General features: G+C 30.0%; 1 protein-coding gene across 1 annotated transcript; it reads left to right on the top strand.

The window, feature by feature from the left end:
* Positions 1 to 384: 384 nt before the first annotated feature.
* Positions 385 to 6,141, top strand: LOC129984747 (beta-2-syntrophin-like). The gene is made up of 4 exons (XM_056094696.1): positions 385 to 398; positions 3,205 to 3,416; positions 3,869 to 4,047; positions 5,059 to 6,141. The coding sequence occupies exons 2-4, from the start codon at positions 3,221 to 3,223 to the stop codon at positions 5,149 to 5,151; spliced, it is 468 nt and encodes a 155-aa protein (XP_055950671.1). The 5' UTR covers positions 385 to 398; positions 3,205 to 3,220; the 3' UTR covers positions 5,152 to 6,141.
* Positions 6,142 to 17,728: the final 11,587 nt, after the last annotated feature.

Here is a 17,728-nt window from a genome sequence, read left to right as displayed (position 1 = left end):
AAAGCTGATGAATGTTCAATTTTACGGTGTTCTAGTCGAAACACCGGTCGCTTCTGCAGCTCTTTTGATCCGTTGACAAAGTGGGATACTTAATTCATTTTAAGAACATTCATTTTCAAAATACCTCAAAACATTCATAATTATTTTTCTTTCTTTGGAAACAATGCGATTCCCAGGCATTATGGCACTGATATATAGATGGATTTAGATTAGAAATATAAGAAGTCGGAAAAGCACCAATAAACGCAAGGCACTCGCAAAGCCAATCATAAACAAATAATGACGCTTCACGAAGGAAACTTCTTTCGCCAACGAATGATTATAGCAACCTTGGCTCGTCTTGTTTCCAACCCGTTTTGAAGTGGACTCGTCTGAAGTCGAACGCCAACAATCGTGAGGTGGACTATAACTTTTCCACTGTTTATCTCGAAATTTTTGTTTGCCTTTTCTTGTGAAGTTCTCTGAATTTTATAACGCAACTCACGCGAAAGAAAAGCTCAGATATTTTTCTTTCTTATCTACCAATAATGAAGGAGAATGTGTGTTTGTGCATGCTTGCCCTCGATGTGACAAGAGTTTTGTCCTGGAACTACTAAATTTGGCACAGATATACTTTAGAGCTGAAAATGTGCAATTTGAGCTGTTTTTCAATTAGTTAAAAATTAAGAATGATTTTAATTTTCTTCCCCGTAGCAACTCCTGGAAATATCAGTGTATAAAAAATAATTTTGCATCATTTTTAAGCTTAAAAAATAGGTTTTTTTAATGACATTATTTTAATTGCTATACAATTTTTTCTTCAATTTTGAATCTTTTTTATAGTATTTCTTTTATAATTTTTTAATAATAGATTTCATTGTTGCATCAAATATTTAATCACTTGCTTTTCTCCCATTGCTAAAAGCTATTTTGCCATTGTGTTTTAAAGCATTACTTAAATATCGAAATCTTAATCTTTTGCGGTAATTATTTATATCCTGCATGCCTAAATATTTAATCTCAGTATTTGATAAATCAAACAAAAATATTGCTGGTGTAATTAGAGTAAGTTCAATGTCATAAATTCAAAGAGATATGTTAACGATCTTTCCGCATTTACATAAGATTGTCACCAGTTTCTCACGTAAATATGGTTTTGCCTAATGTTTTTCTCAGGAGCACTTTCACAGTTCTCACAAGCCTCTCCTACCCGACAGAAATGGGAGGTATAAATTACATCACTAAATGTTGTATCTCTGCATAGTGTGAAACTTCATTCCAGTCGTTTGAGGACAGTTCATTATAGCCCCTTTGAAATTAATACAGTTGCCAGAATAGATTAATCGAGATCTTCCTCACCTAGTCACAAAACGACGAAAAGATAACAAAATGGCATTTGTAAAGAGCGAAGAAAATAATTCCAGATGTAATGCTCTGTAAAAGGCACAAGAGTAAAGAGCAGATCAAGTCTTGTCATCCTATTTAATGTAAGGGAGGACAGCTAAATCTATACCTACCACTTCAAACACGGCAACGTTTTCAACTGGATCGGCCGGGGGAAATTTAGTCTTACATCTACGACACTTAGCACAGGCAATCCATATTTTTCGGATAGTTGTAGTACGACCTAACATCCAGTACTTTTCACTTATTATGCTGAGAAGCAATTGTGTTCCAGCATGATAATTCTCAGTATGGAAATGCTCTATGAGCATCACTGAAATGACAAGGCAATAAGAATGGAGACAGAAAATGAGGAATATCTACACTTTCAGTAATTCGAGTTTCCACACGAATGGCATTATTTTCATTTCTAAATATACACAAGTTAGGTGTAGATTTCTCATCTGGAAGCTCTTGAGCTTGTACAGATTGAACTGGAAATTGAGTTAAGTATGGAAAATTTCCTAGTACACCACGATACTTTTTCTTCTGGCAAATTTAAATTACGTAGTCTGACCTTTTTTATTTTCTGAAGAATTTTCAGAACTTTCGCATTCATTTAGTTTTGTCGTATGTATCTGGAGACTAATAACCATAAAGGGCCTTTCCATTAATGTAACTCAACCAAATAACTAGTTGGGCATTCTTGTGAGATTGCCGAAGTGTGTAGGTCTGCCGAATCAATTTTTCATGGTACATGTTGCCATTCACTATTAGGAAAAAGGGTCTTTAATTTTATTCGATATGAAAACTACCCCCCCACCCCCCTTTTTACCTTCAACCAATACAATGCAAGAATGGAATATATATATATATATATATATATATATATATATATATATATATATATATATATATATATATATATATATATATATATATATATATATATATATATATATATATATAATGAAACTATTTTTAAATTTAAATATCATTTTTCAATCATAAGAAAACATTTTAGTTAAAAATATTTGATATTTAGTACTAAAAAAAGTATGTTTACTGTAATTGAACAATCATCTACAATCAATATCTACAGATTATTGCAAACTCTTGCTAGAATATATCCCCATAGTATTCTGCCCCAAGTAAAAAGTGAAATTACGAAAAATCACATCAAAATGAGCAAGAATTTCTTTTTATGCCAACTAACATATGTTTCTATTTACACTCATGAAAATACAGTGATCAGCCCTGATCTGACCTTGGAGAGAAAAGTATTAATATATGAGGCCGATCTTTTGTAAGAAACATGAGCTACTAATACCATTTGGTTGTAAACACTTTTTTTTTTCCAAAAACCATGTTGCATCCATGCCTTTATTATCCAATTGAGAAAGATCTGCCATAACTTTGGATGTAGCATTTGGGATTCAGGGGAATCTAAAACAAATGCATTATTTGCTTTTAAATGATTGATAAATGTATTTAAATTCCAAAAGACAAGAATTTTGTTTAAAAGTTTTTATTTTTTCCAAAATTTTTTAAAAACTATTTTCGAATATCTTTATTGTCTTTTATTCTTTTTTTCTCAGGTCAAATTCAATCAATTCTGCTTGATATTTTCCTCTTAATATTGTTTGGGAAATTATTTACCTTATGAAGTAAAATATTATGAATTAAAACCATGTTCTTTATATTTGTTTTTTCATTTAATATTCATTCATATAATGCTCTCAATTGATATTTTATGCCTCTTAAAACTGTAGTAAAATCTTTATTGCTGTCAGTGTTTTTTATTGCATTAATATTTATTTCTTTATTTTTTTAAAAATTTAGATTAGTTCATTCAAATATGCCAAGAAGATCAAGTGGCGTTAATGTACCTGGAATTACAGATGTTACAACATTTACTTTGCGTTTAGGCACTAGGCAGGGAGTGGAGTCTCGTGTTATGAGAGTTGAAACACATCGTGACTTAGCATTTTGGGCACGGCATTTAGTTCAAGGGGCCCATAATGCAGCTTATGCAATGAAAGAAGCACATTTTTGTGAGTTCTAACATATTTTTTTTTTTTATGGTGCTTAAAGTAATTTTGTATAAAATTGTAGCTTGTATTCCTCCCCCCCCCCCATTCAGCTAATAATATTAAAAAATGAGTAAAAGTATCATATAGCTGTCTTGTGGATTTGAGATTTTTCTTTGTTTAAAAATTGAAATAAAATTTATTTCCTCTCCTTAAACTGATGTTCTAGGCTGATAAATAAACTATTTATATATATATATATATATATATATATATATATATATGAATATTGCATACAATTTCTATTCAGATTTTGCACCTGTCATTATGATAAATGCTTAATTTGGAATAAGAAAAATTTTGCTTATTTTCTCATTGATAATTTTTTTTATATTGTCATAGAAAAATATTCACTCTTGTGTATGAAGAAGGAAAAAAGAATAATTCTTAATTACTTTTCCCCCTCTCTTTTTCAGCTTGCCTTTATCAAGGTCAGGAATGTGTTATTACTATCCATTTTGAAAATGGATTTATGCTACAAGATGGCCGACATCATACCATTTTATGGCAGTACCCATTTGAAAAACTCCGAATGTCGGCAGATGATGGGATGCGGTTGGTTTGGCTTGATTTTGGGGGAGAAGATGGAGAAAAGGTAATTTAAGGATTAAGTGATTCAGTGATGCATTAATGCAGCTATTAAAATTCAAGAATTAATTAATCTACTATCCTTTTCTATGTTTCTTCCATTTGGGGAGCTTTGCCTTATAATTTAACAAAACTAATGAGTTCAGTTCATGTATGAATAAATCAAGCACATGCTCTGTTTTAAATTAAGGGGGCAATCAAGCACATGCTCTCTTTTAATTTAAATTATTTATTATTATTATTAAACAAATTAATAATAATAATAAAAATTCTTAGTTACCCTGTAATCAATACATCAAGCTGGACAGATGATAAAGATGAAAAATAGTTGACTGAAGGTACCAATACAGTTTAAATGATTCATTCAAGTAGCTACAATTAACTAATTACTATGCTTTTATTATTTCTCCTGTATATGGTGTAAGTTTATCTAAAAAAATTTAGCCTATAGGGGACAAAATATTTAGGTCCATCATCTCCATAGATCTAATTCTTCTCCCTATATTTACAATGATACTTGCAATTTCTGTTCCAGGGATTGGAGAGTAGAAAAAGAATTTTCTTTAAAATAGTTTGTCTATAGAATATATGAAATAGACAAGGGCTTGCTTTCTTCTATTTTTTGACAAAAAAAAACATAGATTTGCTCTGGTTTGAAATCGAAAGATTTCAAAAAGTTGTAAACCATTGTTATAAGTCAGATAACTATTTATATTATTTCCATTTTGCTATATATAACTTTTTTTTTTTAGAATATATTGAATTAAAAGTAAATATTCAGTATCTTAACTTGCAGTGAAACCTTTAAGAAGTTTATAATTTGCAACTCATGGTCTTCATTCAAAAATTTGCATATAGTTTATTTATAAAATTTATTCTATTGATAAGCAATATGTTTATGTGTGTGGAAATAATTTGTTGTAATATCTGTATTGATAAATGATATGAAAACATATCAATATATCTACAGGTCATTAATTTCTATTTGCTAATTATTTAATTTTTTTCCATCCTCTAGGAGCTAGACTTATTACAATCACCAAAGCCTTTCATTTTCACCCTGCATACTTTCTTGTCTGCGAAGGTCATACGATTAGGACTGGTTGCATGACAATTACAGCAATGGGAATGCGCAGATGACCCTTCTGATGACATCTTCGGTCCCTAAGTTAAAGTTGATTGTAAAACTTGCTTCCTAAGAAAAGGCTTCCCATCACTTGTTGTCCAAAAACAACTATTTGCAGTTTTAATGCAAGAAAACAGTTTGTTGCACAACATATTCTTAGCTTGCAAGCTCTTTATACATAAAGAACAAAACAAATGTTATGTTTTCCTTTTGTATTAACGTAAAGTGCCCTGTTGCTACTGCAGATTGTGAAAAGCATAAGCAGTTCTGATTTGGTGTTGGATGTGTTCTATAATTTGTATTAGCATTTCAGACTGATGGAAAGCATTTTCATGACTGTGTTTCACATTGTACAAAGTTGACTATATTTTTAAAGGACTAAACAAATTGACTGTATTAGATGACAGTGAGCATTTTCAAAGGAATAGAGAGATCTCATTAAAATAAAAAAAAAAGATATAGTTATTTTCTGGTAATTGCTAAAAATATAGCTTTAATATCATTCCTAATTTTGTAATTTCCAATCAGTTATTCAAATATTTTTGGGGAAAGTTATAAATTCTTGTGTTTTCAAATTAGGCTGCCTAAAGGAGCCTATTGTGCTTAATATGTATGCTTTATAGATCGTAGAGAATTGTTTTGTTTCTTGAGTATGAAAGAAACATTAATTAATCATTTTTCTTATCAACTTATATCTATTATTCTTTAAGCTTTTTTATGAATATTGTAAACCATTGTATCATTAAAGTAAGTTACTATATATATACTAACAAAAATTAAGTAAAAAGAAAAAGCCTATGAGCATTCAGTAACCAATTTTTGTTGTCAGAAATTTAATTTGCAATAATCAAACACAGTTTTTACTTATATTCTAATTCGATCCCATCTTCCTTGATTGATGTAACATTTTCACAATATTTTTCATTCCACTTTCATTTGTTTGATGTTTTATTTCAGGATTGTCTCATTTGACTAATATTTCTTTTGATGTTATATTTGTTATAACAAGTTATATATATTTATGTATTTTGTTATTCTTAAGTTGATAATTATACAAATTTATATTTTTGTTTTGATTTATTGATATAGAAGTTTTATTTAAGCATTATGAAGTATTCATTATTTCACTTCTTATAATTAACCAAAATTAATATTTAAATGTTGATTAGAATGAAAAATAATTTTGTATTTTTATTTAATAGTATTGATGTAAGTACAAATTTTATTCTTATGATTGGTTATATATAGAAATAATTCCCCAATGATATTTTAATATTTCAAACAGTTTTTAGTTCCTTCAAAAAAATGCTTTAACTTAGTATTATCCCTTTATACCATGTGTTCATCAGGAAAGTTATATTAATTCTGATGTTTTATCATTTATTTTTAATGTTTAGCATAAAGTATTATTCAGGAAATTGAACTTGATTTTATTCTGTAAAACAGTAAATCTTAGAATTTCCAGGAGAAATTCTTTTCTGTTGGGTGACTTCTGGTGTCCTGAAGTTGGAAAATTAACAATAAAGGAATATCTGTTGTCACAATCAGTTTGTTATATTTATCAAATTGTAATGGAATGTTTTTTTTTTCAATATGATTTTTTTTAACTATTTACTTAAAAATGTAATAGTTAATAGAATATGAAAAAAAAAAGGAGAAATAACCTTAGAATTTCGACAAATCTAGTATTCATCTGTTTCACCCACTGGTGACTGGGTTAGAGTTTAAGAAACACTATTGTGGAATAATTTCATTAGATTAGATTTCTCACGAAAGAGATATGTTTTAATTACAATAATTCTAATTGTAGTTTAGTATTCCTCTACTCTAAAACATGCAAACATTTTATTCTGCATTTTTTTAAAGCCATAGACAAATGCAGAAACTTAAGCTGAATGTAATTTTTATTATAATTGTTTTTTTTTTAAAACTCCTATTTTAAAGGTGGGCATTCAGTCAACCCACACCATGCCAATGGAGTGGTGACACTCTGAAATTGATCTTCTTTGTAAATAATAATAATAATAATAATTTGTGTGGAGTAGGATTTTGGATATCTAATTTGTTCTATTTTTGTTTAAATTGTATGCTCACTGACTATATCTGGGAAAAGAAAGACTTGGGAATGTGAGAGTAAGTATTGCAATGTACTATAGAAAGTTAAAACTATTGAGATTAAATTTCTTTTTTCAGAATGACTCTAATTAATTCCCTTTTACCTAAATGGATAGGCAAAAAAAGTCGAATTGTATAGGGGTGTCATCTATCCATTGGAGATGGTGAATTGTCAATGAACGGGCTTAAAAGAATATTAAATTACCCTGGTATTTAGAATTCTACTATTTACTTTGTATTATTGTAGGTTTGTTCTAATGCTTATTGTAATTACAATTTAAATGATAACAAATCTCTTTGCAAGTGTTTTTGTGGCAAAAATTAGTTTCTAAATTAATAATTTATTGAAGAAATAAACGAATCAGTGCCTTATAAGTGTATTTATCTTAAGATACTGTAATAATAATAATAAAATAATAATAACAGTCCCATGAATGCAGTAATTCTTCCATTGCAGTAAATTTAATATTCTGATTGAAAACATTTTTCTTTTGTCATCTTTCTCAATATTTTATTTTCTGTTCTAAAAAGTTCCTTCCTCTTCATCTCTTGATATATTCTCAAAAAGCTGTTGATTCTATTTCTACAAATTTTGACATCATAAAATTGTAGTAAGTACTTAAATCTCTATTCTAGATATGTATGCAAGAATATGATAGGTATTTATATATATATATAGATAAAGTGTCCTTAGCTAGGTTTGTGTATTTGTGGAAATCAAAGTCAAGTATAGTTCATGTCCATTTTTTTTATTTGGATTTTTTTTTTTTTTTTTTTGTAATCTTCAAGAAGAAATGTTTCATTGTAGAAGAAACATATACCTCAAAATAATGGAAATTTTTTCATTTATAAAAAGTTATAACGTTATTTACAGAACAAAATAGTTATTTGCTTAACTCGTATATAATGCTAATGAATTTTTGTGTCATAACAATTTTTAAAATTATTATAATTGTCTATATATTTTTGGTGTGCATGACATAAATAAGCAGAGTTAACTATTTCAATCTTAATTGTCAGCTTTTTTCATTGTTTTTATCTTGGAGTGTCAATTGCTTTTGGCAGGAGCAATATAAATATTGCTGTTTCTTTCACACTTTTTTTTTTCCATCTCTTTTACTCCCTATTCTTTTTTACTTTTTATGACTTAATATTGAGTTGCAATTGCTTTATTAAAGTTTTTCATTCCACTCTATCAGTTTGATCTCGCCATTAGGCTTAATAAATGTTATATGTATTTATATGCAAGAAATTTTGATGTATATTTTCAAGTAATGTAATGCTTAAAAGCATCATTCTGCATTTAATGCATACTCATTTACCAAACAAAAAATTCTCTTGTAATAGTGCATTATGGAAACAACATTAGCAGTATTTTAGTTTATTATTCTGGTTATTATGTTTGAAATTGCCTAAAATGACACTTAAAAATTTTTTTTCATTGATTGTAAAGACTTGTATTGTTGCAAATGGTTATGAAAAGTAGATGGGAGAATCCCTCTCTCTAACGTATATTTTTCAAAAAAAAGTTAATCTGCATATTCATGCATCTATGTATACATTAATAAATTTTTGAGTTGGAATTGTTACCATGTGTGAAGTTTAGTAGTAAACTGTAAAAAGTATTTGAAGATTACATGTGTTGCAAATATGAGCTTAAGTAGTTAAATTAAATGTTACATATAATTTGTTTAAATGCACAAACTAATTTTTTAAATTAGAAATAAAACCGATAACTGTGTTGTTTTCATGGATCTCAAATGGTAATCATAGATGTCTGACGCCAAAAGTGGTGAAAATTTGTGTCTTCGTTAAAGCTTTCATTGACAAGAAGTTCAGATACAGTATCTCACTTGCCAAAGTTCGAGTCTGTAAACTACTCAAAAAAGACTGCAAAGGAAACTACAAAAGGATATTGTTATTAAGAATGATAATCTTTATAAATTGTTATAAATGTAGATATTGTTCATGTTATCTTGTATAGACATGTTGTACCTGTTTCCATGAGTATTGCACTCTTAGGGACTTCAAGACTCACAACTCAAACTTTGTAGAGCGATAGGTGTGTAAAATTGATTATATCTGAAATTTGAAGTAGAAAATGAACAGATGTTTTATTTCATGGTTAAATGTGAAGAAATATTTTAAATTGATTATTTTGTGTAGTGAATGTGAAATATACCAAACAGGCTCATAATACAATTTTCTTTCTATAAAGAAATTTAATCATTTTAAATGTGTGAAAATTTTTCTGTATAAATTAAGTGCAAAACTGTTATAAAGCTTTTTGTATGGATTGAACAACCAAATTTTCCTGTTAAGAATGGTTGTTAATGTATTTGTTCATAAACTTGGAAAATTAGGATAAACTTTTCTAAATTTTATTTGTAAATATTTTTTGATGATTTTGTATCAAAATATATGCTGTTTTACTTTATAATCACTTATGCTAGTCCTTGAAATGTTCTGAGTTTTAATGAGTACATTTATATCAAAATACATAATAGATTTTTATATTATGGTCTGTTGTTTGTTGTTTTCTTTTCCAGTAACATGTGGTCACTTTTGTCTGAAATATCTCTACATTAACCAGTAAACTGCAGAATTTATTATTTTTAGATCCCTCAAGTCCTCTTTTTTAAAGTTAAGTAATGACACATATACAAATCAAACACAATACAAATGATTGCATAGTAACTTTTGCAAAAAATTATAATGAAATGGATAAGATTTCATTTTTTTATTAGGATTACACATCAAACGAACTTAACTAGTTAACTAAGACGACTAAGACTAATCAATTAAAAGGTTTCCTATCACTGCTGTCAGTATGATGCAATGTCTTGATCTAGACTGATCAAATAACGAAGCAGAATTTCCAGACAATACTTTATTTTACAGCCCTATATATACAAAAGAACAACTTGTTCTAATCTTGGTTAAATAAATAGTTATTTACACCTGTAGTAGGAGACACAACAGTCGAAGTCGAGTGTTTATCTTGAAACTCAGTTCTCCATCAATACGGAGAAACAACACCACAGGAAACTAACAGGTTGTTAGTCAACATGACCACTCCAGGGAAATGCTCTCGGACTCTGAACTCGTGGGCGTAGTCCAACAGTCTGCCTGCAATTCGTTTCTTCTCCTCTCCCTAAAAAAAAAAAATTCCGCACTTTATTTTGTCGGCAATCTCCGCCTCTTGATTTAAATTGGTCGTTTGAGCTCTCTTTTGGCTAATCGGGGTTCAGCAATATGCTCTCTCAGCGGCGCCAGTCTGTCGTGGGAAGGTCCTTTTAGTGAGGCACCTTTCATAACTGACTATTCTGGAACACGGGGTTATAGTCCTTTCACAATGAGAAACATTTAGCATCCAGATGTTTGGACACCCCTTTCTGTTTGAAGGTACTTTCCCTATCTCTTGGACGAGGGATTCCTACATGTGGTCTTTCACTGTAGTCGCTAATGAACAGATGAGAAACCACCCAGGTGAACAGATCCACCATTTGGCTATCTCGAGGAGTTTAGTAATTAACAGCGACGACACAGCTGGTTGTAAATGTCTCATCAGTACTGAGAAACGGGGAATGGTACAACTCCCCCACCCTTGCAGAAAGGATTTTTTCTTGGTTTTAACGAAAAATGATTATCTCCAATAAACTTGTTCATACTACTGTCAGAGGTTTAGTTACAACATTTAAAATTTAATTTTTCTGAATACAATATATAACCTAAAATAATAACATAGTTATACACTTTTTACGGTTATGGCAGCTCTCTGCCTTACCTGATAAATCAAATATCATTTCTTAAGATTTTTTTTTTCCTTTTTTTTTTTTTTACAAAAACAAATCAAAAAAATTCTTATTAATTTGAAATTTCTGTTCGAATTTGGTTGTAATTCCAAAGACCATTGCATTAACCGCGCATTCGATCGGGAATTTGAATTCAACCAGACTAAAGAATTATGGTCCGTTTCAATTACAAATTTCTGTCCATCTAAATAGTATTTTAGTTTTTTTATCGCGTAAATAATGGCTGCACACTCTCTTTCCGTTCTACTGTATTTGCTCTCAGCATTCGAAAATTTTTTACTTAAATACAGAATGGGATGTTTTTCTCCCTTTGAGTCACGTTCCCTATTCCGATCACTATCCCTATTCCGATATCCGATGCATCCGTCTGGAGGATAAATTCCTGTTTATAGTCAGGAGCGTACAATATTGGTTTTTTTGGTCAGTCTGCGCTTTAACTCTTCAGCTTCTCTGGTCCTATCTTCCGCAGTCTCGCGTTCCTGAACTATAACTTCCAACTGATTTTTAACAAACTCTTCTTCAAAATCTGGGGTACTCTTAATGTTTCCGCATATGTTTACTACTCTATCAGCAGGGTAATTTTGATCCCTAATTCCTAACTAACGTGAGCTAACGTGGTCAAACCTACCTTCCTAAATTTCGCTAAGAAAACCATTTCCTTGATTTTTTTTATTTATTTTTGTTTGTTTGTTTTTGAAATAAGGAATTTAACAATTGTCTATGAAACTAGATATGCACTCACAATTTCAAGACAAAACAAAACAAAATTTTTACATTAACTGCATACTTAAATTTACTTTCTATTCAACTAGATAAAAATACACAGCACAATTCAAAACTACAAATCAGTGTCAATTTTTCTAATTTGCATGATAACATTCTACTATTAATTTCGATTCAGTTAAATACAATACTAATTTCTGAATAAAGTTTTACTTAACTTGACAATACTATCACTGACAAAATTACTCTTAGCTTCGTGAAGTTTGAACTTAGTACTTAAATACACAGTACAATCTACCAATTTTTCAAAGCACAGCAATGAGAAAACAATTCAAAATTAATCTAAAAATTTAAATTTAGCTGTTAAATTTAATAACAATAGACTGCAAAACAAAAGTAATAAAAGGAATCTATATATATATATTTAGAAATAAATTTTCACTATATTTTTCAAAACTATTCACCTCTGACAGTAGAAAATAAACAAGCTTACCGTTTGGTCGACTGCTCGTTGTTTTACTGTTTTCCAGGCTGGTTCCTTAGAAAGAGCTGTACGATCTATTCTGGTCGTTTCCACACAGTCCACTGCTCGGCGTCTCACTGGTCTCTGGAGTCGATTCTTTAGAAGAGCGGTAGGGTCTGGTCTTCCACGGAGGCACTTTATAGATTTTTAGGATTAGAAAAGTTCGGGTAAAACTTAGACGTTGCAGCAAATTTTCTCAGGCTAGAAATAAATCTTCTGAGCCCAAAACGCAAGTCCAGTTATCTAATGATAGATTACTGCGCAAAATTCATTCTTTACCGCTGCCACTAATTTTATATAAAGCTATAATGTCTTGATCTAGACTGATCAAATAACGAAGCAGAATTTCCAGACAATACTTTATTTTACAGCCCTATATATACAAAAGAACAACTTGTTCTAATCTTGGTTAAATAAATAGTTATTTACACCTGTAGTAGGAGACACAACAGTCGAAGTCGAGGGTTTATCTTGAAACTCAGCTCTCCATAAATACGGAGAAACAACACCACAGGTAACTAATCGGTTGTTACTCAACACGTTCACTCCAGGGATAGTTCTCGGACTCCGAACTCGTAGGCGTAGTCCAACAGTCTGCCTGTAATTCATTTCTTCTCCTCTCCCTAAAAAAATCCCCGCACTTTAATCCGATCTTAATTTACATTGACATTAAGACAATCTCCGACTCTTAATTTACATTGGTCATTTGAGCTCTCTTTCGGCCAATCGGGGTTCAGAAATATGTTCTCTCAGCGGCGCCAGTCGGTCGTGGGAAAGTCCTTTTAGTGAGGCACCTTTCATAACTGCCTATTCTGGAACACGGAATTATCATAGTCCTTTCACAATGAGAAATATTTAGCATCCAGATGTTTGGACACCTGTAGTCTCTTTGAAGGTACTCTCAATATCTCTTGGAGGAGGAATTACCACATGTGGTCTTTCACTGTAGTCGCTAATGAACAGATGCGTGACCACCCAGGTGAAAAGATCCACCATCTGGCTATCTCGAGGAGTTTAGTCATTAATAGCGACGACACAGCTGGCTGTAAATGTCTTATCAGTACTGGGAAACGAGGAATGTTACAATGGAATTAAGTATCATGGATGTAATAATTTGCTTCAGATGTTGGGCTAATTTATTTGGAATTATTTTCATAAGATGACAAAAAAAATAGCTGCTGTGTTAGATACAGTTTGTGATATAATAGATTCTTCAGTGAGTCACTATCTTAATAATGTTTATTGATCTCAATTTTTCCAAATATTTCTCAATTTTGAATAAATATTAAATTTTTCAAATTTAAATGGCCTAAAATACATGTTTTAAGAAAAAAGTAACGAAATTTAGAGTTCTGCATATTATGCAAAAAAATTTTTCTTGATATAGTTCTAAATGCAAAAATGATTTTTATTTCATCTTCATTTATTGAAATAATGCAAATAACAGTGCACTTTTTCGAAATTTAAAGAAATATTTGTGAATTTTTATTAATTTAGAACTTTGCTTTAGAGGCAGGAACAAAAATTCTGAAGTTTATCTATTCAGAATCAACTGATAATGTAATGTAAAAAATTTTAATCTCCATCAATCGGATAATTGAAAAATACATGGCATTATTTTAAAAACTTTCCCCGTTTTCTATTCCTTTAGATTTTCTCCCCAGTTTGAGAGAATTTTTCCGAAAAAAAATTGATTAAAATGAAACAAATGTTTGGGGGTTGAATAGTTGAGTTAATGAGAATTAATGGTACGAATTTGATTTCAGATTTGATATATATTTGGATTTCTTTAAATTAATAAAAAAGTATTTAAACATTTTTTTCCCAGAATTACTTCTATGGAAAATGAAATAAAGTAAACAATTGATGCAGGTAATATTTAGATTGAAGTTAATTCATTTTTGTTAAAAGTATATTAAGAAAAATGAAGACCCTTTGCAGTTAATTTATCAAATTAAAAATCAAAATGGCTGCTTTTAATTTATGGATGAGTCTAAAATAAATTTTTAAAAATCAAATAATTGATTGTATACAAAACGAAAGTAAAAATAAATAAAACCAAGTAATTGTCTATCACAAAAATGTCTCCTAAATTTTGAACAATAACATGAAATTTGTATCTGTCATTTTAAGGACCATTTCTACGTTAAATGGATTTTCAATTTCCAAAATTATTTCTGAAGATATCCACTTAAATAAAAATTAAAGCAAGCTTCGTCATTTTTGGTCAGTTATCTGCCAATAATTTGTCACAATTACTCTCTGTACTAAAATGATTTATAGTACCATTTTTTTAAGCAATTGTCTGTATAATGGTATCAAGTTTAGAGATGCCTAATCCACAATTTTTTGAATAACAAATAATATTGCTATTTTTATTTTTAAATATGCGTTCCAAATATCTGTTATTTCAATCATATTATTAATTAAAAATTATTACTTAATATAAAATTTAAAATTTATTAATTGTAATTAATACTTAATTTACTAATTTAATTAACGTGTGATTGAATTAATTTATCTGTTTCAGCTTACTTCTTAAATTTTATTTTTTTTCTCAAAACTATTTATTTAATTTATTTATTAGAGTGAACCATTTTCTGGAAAAGATGAGTTAAAAATATATGTCATTTCTTTAAAATGTTTACTTTAGTCCTATATTCTACCAATAGATGGCGCCAGCAGTAAATAGAGTACAGGTAATCAAAGTCAATCATGTCACGAGCAATTAAAAATGATCTGTATGGAATAGTGCATCATCAAATACGAATATCGGTCACTCCCGTAAAGTGGAGCGGTGACATTGCACTTTCCAGTGAAGCCTCGCACTTTCCGGTGAAATCACCGCTCCGATAAATTTCAGCGATATGCAATTCAATGATACGATACGATAATTCCAATTACCGGTCCGTTCACTTTTCAATCCAATCACAGATTTCTTTCGAGATCTTCCATTGGACAGATCGTATCGTCACCTCTCCGGCAAATTTCAGTGATATCGTATCGATTGTTAGTTTCTATCGTGATCCAAAACCTGTAATCGAAATATCATCAGTAAGATCGTATGAAGGATTTGAATCACACCCCTCTTTGAAAAGTATTGCTCACTTGTATTTGTGACTTTTTGATATTGGTTACGTAATAACCGCTCTGAAAATATTCGTCATCCCTAATCAAGTTAATTGTCGAACAACTTTTAATTTTATGAATGTCTCAAATTTTTAAACAATTCGTAAAAAGGCTTTATATTCTATAATTAAATCCAAACCATCCGATTCTTTATTCTCGTATTTTTGTTCTTGTTAAAGTTTTGATGAAATAGTATACTTGTTCTACATTAAAACATTTTTTTTTTCTTTTTAAAATTAGAATTAAAGAAAAACTTTAATTTTGCAGGAAAAGCTCTAGATTCGTCATTTTAATATAACTGATGTGACAAATGCGGACATTCAAATGGAACATTTATTCAACGTATTTCAGTAATAAGGAAACTTCTATAATCAGAGCAATGTATATTGTTTCAATCGAGTCATATGCTATGATATTTGTAAATAATGTTTCTATTCTAGATAAAATGTTTTTATATAGTCCACCTCAGTATTGTTGGCGCTCGACGGTTGAGTCGAAAACATCGAATTAGCAGGAAATGGGGAGGGCCATAAAAGCAAGCCGCAAATCAAGGTTTCCATAGTTGGCGCATTAGCGGGGGGGATTTGTCTTAAGCATTCAGTTAATTTTTTTTTTCAGCTTCTATGATACGATATTTGTGAAAATAAAAAGTCGTGGCGAATGAAATAATACTACAGTTATATGGCTGAATCAATCATTTATCTTATGATTTAATTAATTAATTATCATATGATTTAGTTAATTCAGCATTACTATAATCAATCAAGATAGCTGGTATTTGCATATGCAGTTTCAGACTTTATATAGATTCCAGGAACTTAGTGAGAGGAGGGGATGAAGGGTGACACCGCTCCCCCTAGATTTGGCTTCAAATCGGTAATATTTGAAAGGAACTCTAACGTGATATTTTATTCTGCAGTATCGATGACATCTAGATAAATACGATTACATTGTTAAAGAGAAAACAGTAAAATACTCGAGTATTCCGTGAAATACTCAACTACTTCCTCCCGAAAAGTAATTCAAGGTTTAAAAAAAATGTGTTGCAACTTTATTGAAATAATTTAATCGAAAGAAAAAGCTGTTGCTTCTCTGATTTTTAGAAAAATCTTTATTGCCTTATATAATAAAATTCAATATTATTTAATCAAGTTTTACATTAGCCAGATGAAATTTCATGTTATTACGCATTAGCTTTCAAACCAAATCATTTTTTCAGAGATATTTTTGTCTTACTTCTATCAAAAACAAAGAATTTCTAATTTGAATATTAACAATCTATAATATTTAAGCATCAAAAATATTTAAGCATCATAAGAACCGTCAATAGAGAAAGTTATATATACTAAAAAACCAGGATGCAAATCATGCAAAAAAAAAAAAAAAAGAGAAAAAAAAAAGAAGAAGAAGCCACAAAGCTGATGAATGTTCAATTTTACGGTGTTCTAGTCGAAACACCGGTCGCTTCTGCAGCTCTTTTGATCCGTTGACAAAGTGGGATACTTAATTCATTTTAAGAACATTCATTTTCAAAATACCTCAAAACATTCATAATTATTTTTCTTTCTTTGGAAACAATGCGATTCCCAGGCATTATGGCACTGATATATAGATGGATTTAGATTAGAAATATAAGAAGTCGGAAAAGCACCAATAAACGCAAGGCACTCGCAAAGCCAATCATAAACAAATAATGACGCTTCACGAAGGAAACTTCTTTCGCCAACGAATGATTATAGCAACCTTGGCTCGTCTTGTTTCCAACCCGTTTTGAAGTGGACTCGTCTGAAGTCGAACGCCAACAATCGTGAGGTGGACTATAACTTTTCCACTGTTTATCTCGAAATTTTTGTTTGCCTTTTCTTGTGAAGTTCTCTGAATTTTATAACGCAACTCACGCGAAAGAAAAGCTCAGATATTTTTCTTTCTTATCTACCAATAATGAAGGAGAATGTGTGTTTGTGCATGCTTGCCCTCGATGTGACAAGAGTTTTGTCCTGGAACTACTAAATTTGGCACAGATATACTTTAGAGCTGAAAATGTGCAATTTGAGCTGTTTTTCAATTAGTTAAAAATTAAGAATGATTTTAATTTTCTTCCCCGTAGCAACTCCTGGAAATATCAGTGTATAAAAAATAATTTTGCATCATTTTTAAGCTTAAAAAATAGGTTTTTTTAATGACATTATTTTAATTGCTATACAATTTTTTCTTCAATTTTGAATCTTTTTTATAGTATTTCTTTTATAATTTTTTA

Source organism: Argiope bruennichi, chromosome 9, assembly GCF_947563725.1.
Source record: "Argiope bruennichi chromosome 9, qqArgBrue1.1, whole genome shotgun sequence".
Lineage (NCBI taxonomy): Eukaryota > Metazoa > Arthropoda > Arachnida > Araneae > Araneidae > Argiope > Argiope bruennichi.
The sequence above is the reverse complement of the archived record's forward strand: the minus strand, read 5'-3'. Positions and strand labels throughout refer to the sequence as shown.

Coding starts and splice junctions, on each gene's coding strand:
- LOC129984747 (XM_056094696.1), top strand. CDS start 3,221: ATGCCAAGAAGATCAAGTGGCGTTAATGTACCTGGAATTACAGATGTT. Junction 3,417..3,868: donor AATGAAAGAAGCACATTTTT/GTGAGTTCTAAC, acceptor TCTCTTTTTCAG/CTTGCCTTTATCAAGGTCAG. Junction 4,048..5,058: donor GGGGAGAAGATGGAGAAAAG/GTAATTTAAGGA, acceptor TCCATCCTCTAG/GAGCTAGACTTATTACAATC.